The 9,933-nt window shown below is 36.1% G+C and overlaps 1 protein-coding gene across 1 annotated transcript; it reads left to right on the top strand.

Annotated features, from left to right (window-relative positions):
• Nucleotides 1–3,325: 3,325 nt before the first annotated feature.
• Nucleotides 3,326–7,375, top strand: LOC116004629 (U-box domain-containing protein 11-like). The gene is made up of 4 exons (XM_031244754.1): nucleotides 3,326–3,738; nucleotides 5,129–5,245; nucleotides 5,345–5,812; nucleotides 5,961–7,375. Exons 1-4 carry the CDS (start codon nucleotides 3,406–3,408, stop codon nucleotides 7,029–7,031), a joined length of 1,989 nt encoding a protein of 662 aa, XP_031100614.1. The 5' UTR covers nucleotides 3,326–3,405; the 3' UTR covers nucleotides 7,032–7,375.
• The last annotated feature ends 2,558 nt before the right edge of the window (nucleotides 7,376–9,933 follow it).

Genomic DNA, 9,933 nt, shown 5'->3' with positions numbered 1-9,933 from the left:
ATTGTAAAATAAAAAAATGATGTTACATCTTATTTTACCTGTTATTATAATAGAGTATATGTTTAATTTAATGTCAAACAAAATTTTCATTTTCTGTTATTATATGGTTTATTTTATTTAATATAATTTTGAACATAATAAATTTTATTTGCTTAAAATAAATAAATTAGTTAATATAGTTTGTGTGGGAAAATGGTCAAATAGACTCTTGAACATTATATGAAAATGCAATTAGGCATTCGAACTTTAAAAAAGTTCAATTAAACACATAAACTTATCATTTTGATGCATCCAAGTCTAATAATTGGTCACCCACCTGTAATATCTGGTAATTAAATTTCAAATAATTAAATTCATTGTCGACAAAAATTTCAAATAATTAAATTCGCCCGTCGACGATTGTTAATAGTCGTCTTCTTCTCAAGTAGGTGATCAGTCGCCTTCTTCTTGGAGAAGGAGTGAGCAATCGGTTGCCGTTTTTTTAGATTACTATTTAGGATGACGGTCAACAACGGGTGATGGCGGTCAACGACGAAATAGTTACCGATTAAGTGAACTCATTTAATTGATTTTATGAAGTTGAAGTATTTAATTGTACATTTTTTAAGTTTAAAAGTTTAATTGTACTTTTATATAAAATTTTCGAGAGTATTTGACTCTTTTTTTAGTTTGTGCGGTTTATTGTTAGTTAAAACAAGAAAATCATAAATGGTATAATTTGTTGGAACCAACACATAAAATAAAATGAAGGGAATATAATTAAATAAAATAACAGAATTTTTTTTTTTTTTTAGGTTGCATAATTTAATATCTTCTTTACAGCTTCTTCTTAGCTAATGGCCAATATTCTCCTTCCAACTGTATTCTCTTGTTTTCTTCCGTTTTCAACATTTCCAGTTTCTTCACTCGTTTCCGGGAATCTCGCTATATTAGAAAATTATAAACACTGTTATACCTTATTATGGTATTATAAGTATGTTTTGTGTTTGACAAAAATTGTATATTCAGTGACAAAAATTGTATATTTAGTGACAAAAATTTTCTTATCAAAATTCTTCGTCACCCAGCATAGCATATATGATTTATTCAGTGAAACATTTTTTTTTGAAATTTTTTGGTTCATAAAGCTTTATATGCTTATATTATTGGTGAAGGAGCAATGCTATATTCTCCTAATATTCATTTCCTCTTTTTCAAAAAGGCAAAGTCCCTTATTGTATGTTCATCGAATTGTATATGGGCTATCTTAGTTGATGATAAATGCTAAATTAGTAGTCTTAATCCTTATGAAAATACAGGAGACTGCATTCTTTAGACTCATTCAAATCATTATAAAGTTAAGAAAATGCAAAGAAATGTTATCACATGATTAGATTCTTGCAATTTCTTCTGTGTTTTCTTTGACATTATCAATGTTTTCTTTGACATTTCCGTATAACAATTAGAATTATAATAAATAATAAATAATATAAAGCCATGATTAAACAGCTCCATAATTTTTTCTTCAACTATACATTTAATTTACAACTTCCTATAATGGCTCCTTTCTAATGTAAAAGAGAGACAAATGAGGAGCATAGTTGTCTCTTTTTTTTTTTTTTTTAAGTTGAGTCAGTTACCTATGTATAAGTTAGGTTAGTTTATTTCATGGAGTTTTGCCTGGCTAGAGTTATAAGGTGAACTTTTTACCTAGAGCACGCATTCGAATATCAACGTCAGGTTTTTCATAAATAAAAAAAAGTCATAAATAAAAAAGACAAATGAATAAATAAAAAAAAGATCTAAGTATTTGATAGGAAAATTGTGTTTATATTTTTTCTTATTTTATTTTATTTGTTCTTATCTTATTTTATATTTCTAGATAAGATGGGATAGTATGAAGTTGAGCTCAAATAATGTCTATCAATTGTGTTGGCTAAAACCTAACTAGATAGTATGCTCAATTGGTTCATAGAACTCGTGAGTTATTAGTTGATTTCGAATAGAGTAACCATTCAATATTGCAATATGAAAACCAATATATTTAGGGTTAGGATGAGTTCAATTCCAATTTTTGTTGTCTGTAAATATGTTTCATCTAAACATTTTGCGTGGAATTCATAGTATAGTTTGTTAATAAGTGATATACATTTTCATGTAGAAATGACAATCGTTTTTTTATTCAACAATTCGGCAGAGCCTCCCATAATAGAAAAATTGGCATAAATTGCTTGGGAGTAGGGGTAGGGTTAGGCTCGGGTTATCCTCGACTGGACGACTAATCCGAAGATACTTAGAATAAGTCTTAGGTTGAGGTATGCCACCGGTATTCAAGTTGTCGGGGACCGACATTAGTCGCCGTAAATAAAATAAAAAAAATAGCAACTAGTGACCAACAAATGGTCGTCGATCGTCTTTTGTGAAGAAAGCAACCATTGGTCGTCTTCTCTAGGTGACCATGGAGGGGCCGGGACAACCAACTGGTCGTCTGGAGGGGGCAACCAACTGGTCGTCATCTTCGGCGGAGAGGGCGACAAACTGGTCGCCATCTACAGGCGACCATTTGGTTGTCTGGAGAGGGTGACCATGGTCGCCTGGAGAAGGCGACAAATCAGTCACCTTCTCCAGGTGACCATTCGGTTGCCTAAGAGGGCAACCAATTGGTCTGGTAGATAGGGCGAACCATGGTTTCTTTCTATAGGTGACCATTTGGTTGCTTGGAGAGCGAGGGCAACTAAACGGTCGCTTGGAGAAGGCCGACGACAAACTAGTCGCCTCCAGTTGCCTGAGAAGGCGACCAACTAGTTGCCCTTTTCGCCGGAGATGTCGACCGCTGACTGCTGACTGCCACAGGTCGTCGGAGCATCGTTGGTGTCAAGTTACCTGCTATTGTAGGTCAATTATCGATTTTGAGGTTTCAATGCACAAAAATGACTTGTCCGCTTAATTGCACTTTTAAAAAATTCAGGGTCCTAATTGCACTTTCTTAAGTTGGAGCCGATTTAGTATAGTTCGTGTATGAATTAATTTAATTAGTGGCCTTTTCTATTTTTATGTAGTATTTGAATTTGACTTTCATCTCTTTAAGGACATATCTTAGATACCAAAAAATAACTCTTTAAAATTGGATCAATAATAATTTAGCTATGAATAGTTTAAAAATAGTGCTATAGAGTTATTAGTGATCACTTATATATTGATATATATTCGTTGAAAAGATATATGGAAAATTGTTATAATATAGTATTTTTATAATATATGTATTCAATAGTGGCACCTATTGTATTTTATAAATTATTACGGAGTATTAATTAAAAAAAAATTTCCCAAACTCTATAATCCCAAGGCTCATGAGCTCCATATGCTAGTCACGACATTGTGGTTGTAAATACGGATCCCACTTCACAGCACCACCTACCAACAACAATGGCCGGCGGAGACACCAGCGCCGTCGCCGTCGCCGGTGAGTCCATCGAGACGGCTCTCCGGGCAGTTCACGACGTGGTGCGGATCTCCGGCTCGGGCTTCTCGGGCGCTTTCAAGAGAGACTGCACGGATTTAGCTCGCAGGGTCTCACTTCTTGCTCATTTGCTTGAGGAGATTAGGGATTTCAAGGCCCATTTGGTTGTGGGCTCTTCTTCTTCTAGTTCGTCTTCGTCTTCGTCTTCCGGGTCTTGCTTGTCTGATCTCTCGCTAGCACTCCAGGCTGCTAAAAGGGTTCTCCTCACGGCTAACGACATTGATTCCAAGATCTCATCTGTGAGTAATTGAAATGCCCAGTGGGTGATTTTGGTTTTGAGCATAGTTTTGTGAATTTTGGGTGTTGGTCTTTCCTTTAATTCGTCGATTTGGTCTCAAATTGGGATCCAAGATCGTGGCTTTCTGTTCAATAAGCTTTGCATTATTCAATTTGAGGATGTTCTTCTGCTTTTTTTAGAACTCTGATCTGAATTTTATAGGAAAAGTAGCTGATTGAAATTAGGAGATAAGCTTTTAGAGAGAATTTATTCATTTCCTTATTATTTTGGGTGACAAAGTAACCTCAACCACTATCCGAGAGTGTGCATTAAGGTAAATCCCGACTTTTGACCCTGTAATGGCTAATAGGCCTAGCCGCCTTGTGACCCCATAGTTGCTATCTGAGAGTGTGCATTAAGGTAAATCCTCTATTTTGACCCTAGTCTGCAATGGCTAATAGGCCTAGGAGAGTGTGCATTAAGGTAAACCCCGTCTTTTGACCCTAGTGTACAGACTACAATGGCTAATAGGCCTAGCTGCCTTGTGACTCCATAGCTGCTATCTGGCCAATAGGCCTAGCTGCCTTGTGACCCCATAGCTGCTATCTGAGAGTGTGCATTAAGGTAAACCCCGTCTTTTGACCCTAGTCTGCAATGGCTGTGCACTAATGTAAACCCCGTCTTTTGACCCTAGTCTACAATGGCTAATAGGCCTAGTTGCCTTGTGACCCCATAGCTGATATGCTTAAACCAAGAAAATCAATAAGCCGCTCCCATTGGGATCCCAACTTGTAACTTTGTGTTTACCAAGTCAACAGTTACCTAGGGTTGCTCCCAATTTATTCATTTCCTTGAAAGTAGGAGAGTTGGCAAGAAATCTAGTTTCAGCAGTGTACTTCAGAATAGTGTTTCAGTTAGTTAAACCAAGAACTCCTTAAGGCCATTTGAAATCTTTTGTTTTGGCTTCAGATCATCATATTCAATTATTCTTGTGGTGAAGGAATTTGTAGTTACATTCTTGTGACTGGTTGGCTTCTCGACTTACAATTCGAATGCACATAAAAAGGATCGCACTTACCTTACTGTTTGTTTATACTTGCCTTGAGGCTTGAGCTATATGAATGAATCTTGTATTAGTAACTTTTGAGAAGCTCAGTTTGTTGCGGTGAAGTACATGAAGTGGATCGATAGGATTTTGCATAATTGAAAGTAGAAACTGCTCCAAGAAAGAATAGTTTTACTATAATCTTCATTACAATGCTTGATTGCTCGAGTTCTTGATTATGAAAATAAGAAAATTAATACTTTGCAATATCTATAGTGTTGATTTACATAAAAATGATTTTCCATTGAGCTCATTCGAGAAACTTATCACCTACCTTTCTCAAAGTGTGCTATTTTCTTGACTCAAGGATGGGGCGATGAAGAAAATCCATTTTCAATTTCAATGTGTGACTTGGAAATTGGAGAAGGCCCTGGGGAACTTTCCATATGATCATTTAGACATATCTGAGGAAGTAACGGAACAGGTAAGCTTAAATGAATGGTTGTTTTGTATATCTCCATCCTCGATTGGATGATTCCAATATACCCTTTGCCCCAAAATAACGTTTCCCGTTTTTTGGCAGGTTCACTTGCTCAGAGCACAGTTAAGAAGAGCCACAGAAAGATACGGTGGGCCTATAAATTCGAATATATTAGCTCGCACTCTATCCCAGCCCTTGGATAAGGAAATAGATCCCCTTCACCTTCAGCCAAGCAACAGGGCAATCGGAAGTTTGCACATAGAAAATATTGGCAATATCGATCATGAAGTTAGGGCAAAGACGGGGGGAATTGCAGTCCCGTTAGTTAATGGCACGAATGACTGTGGTTCTAGTAGGACGATTGTCGAATCAGAAAGCGCGATGAATTCGCCATCATCGCCCGAGGATTGTGTCCCGGGGATTTCTGGTTCTGTGCACGAAGATGAGCCAACCGATGAAACTCAACCTGAAGAGAACAAGAAGCCCAAGTCTCCCGTGATTCCCAATGATTTCCTTTGCCCCATTTCCTTGGAGCTTATGAGGGACCCTGTTATTGTTGCAACCGGGCAGGTTATCACCTATACCTATAATTAACAACTTCTTTTGAAAGTGTTTCGTTTTACTATAAAATTTTATAATTTCGGTTTTTTATGAGAATTTCGGTTTTTCCCAAGAATTTTTTTTTTAAAAGGGTGTGTGTTTTTGCTTCATCCTGCAGACTTATGAGAGGTCTTACATACAGAGATGGATAGACTGTGGCAACACAACGTGCCCTAAAACTCAGCAAAAGCTTGAACATCTTACTCTTACACCGAATTATGTTTTACGGAGTCTAATAAGTCAGTGGTGTGGGAAACACAATATACAGCAGCCAACAGCGTTAATTAATGGAAGGATAAAGAAGGGCGATGGGTCATTTCGAGAAGTAAGTGGTAACGTTGCCGCCATTGAGGCGCTTGTCCGCAGGCTGTCAAGTAGGTTGGTTGAAGAACGCAGGGCTGCAGTGTCCGAGATTCGATCTCTGTCGAAAAGAAGCACGGACAATCGGATTTTGATTGCTGAAGCTGGAGCTATCCCGGTATTGGTTAACTTGCTGACGTCCGAAGATGGGCCGATTCAAGAGAATGCCGTGACGTCAATTCTTAACCTCTCCATATATGATAACAATAAAGGGCTAATCATGCTGGCTGGCGCGATTCCCTCGATTGTTCAAGTTCTCCGAGCTGGAAGCATGGAAGCGAGAGAAAATGCGGCCGCAACCATCTTTAGTTTGTCGCTTGGAGACGAAAACAAGATCATAATCGGGGCATCGGGGGCCATACCAGCTCTCGTAGAGCTGCTCCAGAACGGAAGCACGAGAGGGAAGAAAGACGCTGCGACCGCGTTGTTCAATTTGTGCATTTATCAGGGGAACAAAGGCAGGGCTGTAAGGTCGGGAATCATTCCCGCACTGTTAACAATGCTGACCGACCCTAGCAGTGGCATGGTCGACGAAGCTCTCACCATTCTCTCGGTTCTCGCCAGCCACCAAGAGGCCAAGGCCGCCATAGCAAAAGCCAACACGATCCCCGTGTTGATAGATCTTCTCCGAATTGGCCTCCCCCGCAACAAAGAAAACGCAGCCGCCATTTTACTTTCCCTCTGCAAACGAGACTCCGAAAACCTCGCGTGTCTCAGTAGGCTCGGGGCAGTCATACCTCTAACCGAGCTTTCCAAAAGCGGCACAGAGAGGGCCAAGCGGAAAGCCACATCGTTGTTGGAACACCTCCGGAAAGCACAGCAGCTCTAGCACAGGTGCGGGTAGCAGTAAAAAAAACCTTAATTCTTTCTTTCTTTCTTTAATACATATCTCTAATAGTCATATCGTATTACTATTACACGATCATTCTCATTTAGGGTGTAACAAACAACACAAAGCATGAGAAACAAAAAAAGGGCGTTCTCATTGCTTCCGGTGTATCTATTCTCTATTTACTCGTTCTTTTGGTGTGTGCTAAATACTCGTTTTCGTAACTCATTGCTGAGCCGGTTTCTATCATGGCAAGATGACAATGCATTATGTAACAGTCGAGATATATTCTTGTAAGTTTTAGAGATTAATGTAACTTCTATTTTTTTTATTTTTTTTCGTTCGAACTTTGTGTGAGTCGAAATATTTAATTGACTGTCTGCAGATTCTCACTGCTGAACTTCTGGTTATGAATGTAGAATGTTCCTTAGCTTCTTCTCTGTGCACTGTTTTTATCTTTTGCTTATCTGGTAGAGTTCTTTCAACATTTGTTACTCACTCTCTACAAGCATGATCAATGAGTTAAAGAATGAGTTCCTTTTTTTTTTTTTAAAAAAAAATAAATATTTATCAACAATTTTTATACTATAGTTCTTTTAGAACTCAAATATCATTGTCTCAAAAATGCCCTTTCAATACATGTTAGTGTCCTATTTCTTGCTAGCATGATCTATGAGTTGAGAGCACTCTTTTTTAAAGATCAAATTTATCTATATATATATATATATATATATATATATATATATATATAAACTTTCTTTTTAAATTCAAGTTACATCAAAAGACAATCACTTGACTAGCTGTTTTAACACTTCTTATTCCCTCATTCTTTGATATTATGTTATATATATATATATATATATACATTTATATTTATATTTATAAAAGACAATCACGTGTCACGGATCCTTGTCCGTGAGACTGGTTAGGTAAAAATAAAAACGTAATACTTATATTGAAAAATTAATACTAATCAGGAATAAAATATTCATTATTTGTAAGGAAAAATGTAATGCTTTTACATTTTGATTTAAAAATATTATATTTTTCATTAAAAGTAAAACAATTTCCTTTATAAGAAACAAATACCTTATTTCTCATTAGTATTACATTTTTTAGTATAAGTATTAATTTCTATCTTGACGAACAAAAATCCTTGAAACGGTCCGACGGGAGAGTAGTGACGCATAATTTAACTATCCGTTTAAACATTTGTTTAAAAACAACACATCCTTTTAATTATAATGAATTAAACATAAAACTTTGATGAATCCATCTTAAACTATTGTAATGAATCTAATTTATGAATGCATGCACCTTCATTGAGGCTTCAAGTCCATGTATTACAGGACATTTAATATGAATGACAGTTCAGTTGAGTGGCAACCGACATATGATGGTCACCTCTTGTATGTACATATACTAAATTAATTAATTTTATTTTTTATTCATTACTATCAATGCAATAATTCAAATAAAAAGCTATGGGCATATTTTGTAATTTTTTAATAATGTGAAACCAAAATAACTAAATACGAATAATATCGGTATCACGCTTGTTACATGCTTGGGACATATTTAAGGTATTTTAATTATAAAAGTAAGACAAATAAAATACGTATACATAACCAAAGCAATAAACATATCCTATACATAGTGCAACTTGAGGTTTTTCATGCACACTAATATACACTTTTGACTAATGGCACAATCGTTCAAGTTATTCATCACTATATTCCTCTTGTTGCTCCTTTCATTTACTGGTAATATATATTTTTTAAAATTTTATTTTAATACAATCATTCAAGTTTTACATCACTTGCTTCTACTGGTAATGTGGGTTTCGATTCCTGCCATGAACATTAGGGCTTTTGGTTTGGGATGGGCTCCATGTGAAAAGTGTATATATAATTTGATATGGAGTTTTAAAGCTAGATTAATTTGATTTACCTCCTTATGTGCTTTGGAGGGCCGATTTATGAGATCTCAGGTTGAGGTCCAGGATATAAGCCAACAAAATCATAAAAACCTCTTGCAAGTGTACTAATAATAATCTATAGATGATAGTGGTGTATTGTTGTTGTTGTCGTCATGGTTGAAAAAATTGCTAGGCGCTCGGGGAGCGCCTAGCGCCTAGGACGCCTAGGCGGGATTAATCGGCGCCTAAGCGCTAGTGTATTTTTTTTTTTAAAAAAATTTGTTTAAGTATTTTCAATTTTTTAAAAACTAGTAATTATAAATTATAGAGTCATTTCCATTTTTGGTCTTACTGTTATTGGAGCATTGCCAATTCTAGTCCACTTCATTAATTTTTGCCACATTGTGACCAGTCTTATTTAGTCTTTGCCACTTTCACTCCACCGTTCAAATTTTCGTCAAATTGTCGTCCAAAGTAGGGGTATTTTTGGTCTTTTAATGCTTTGGTCATCTCTACCCTTTGCAGTGGTTTTCTTTACACATTTTCATCCATTAAAGATGTCTGGTGAAAGCCATGTGAGCCACATTACAAAGCGATGGATTTCGTCGGACCTCTTCATTGGATGAAAATCTGTAAGGAAAACCACTACAGAGGATAAAGGAGATTATCAAAGCATGAAAAGATCAAAATACCCCTATTTTGGATGGTTATTTGACGAAAATTTTAACGGTGGACTAAAAATGGCAATGACTAAATAAGACTGGCCGCAATGTGGCAAAAATTAATGAAGTGAACTAAAATTGGCAATGCCCCAATAACAGTAGGACCAAAAATGGAAATGACTCTAAATTATATAATACTTTAATTGTTAATACTAAAATATTAAATATTAACCTAAAAAATATCTAAAGTTTGTACAATTTAGGATTATTTCTCTCAAAACGATGTTGTTTTGAGTGGAATAACGCATTAAAAAAGAAGAAG

The sequence above is a fragment of the Ipomoea triloba genome, chromosome 14 (assembly GCF_003576645.1).
Source record: "Ipomoea triloba cultivar NCNSP0323 chromosome 14, ASM357664v1".
NCBI lineage: Eukaryota > Viridiplantae > Streptophyta > Magnoliopsida > Solanales > Convolvulaceae > Ipomoea > Ipomoea triloba.
This window is presented reverse-complemented; position numbering and strand designations above follow the sequence as displayed.

Excerpts from the sequence above, each read along its gene's own strand:
- LOC116004629 (XM_031244754.1), top strand. The coding sequence starts at position 3,406 with ATGGCCGGCGGAGACACCAGCGCCGTCGCCGTCGCCGGTGAGTCCATC. Across the intron at positions 5,246-5,344 it reads CTGAGGAAGTAACGGAACAG|GTTCACTTGCTCAGAGCACA; the intron begins GTAAGCTTAAAT and ends GTTTTTTGGCAG. Across the intron at positions 5,813-5,960 it reads TTATTGTTGCAACCGGGCAG|ACTTATGAGAGGTCTTACAT; the intron begins GTTATCACCTAT and ends TTCATCCTGCAG.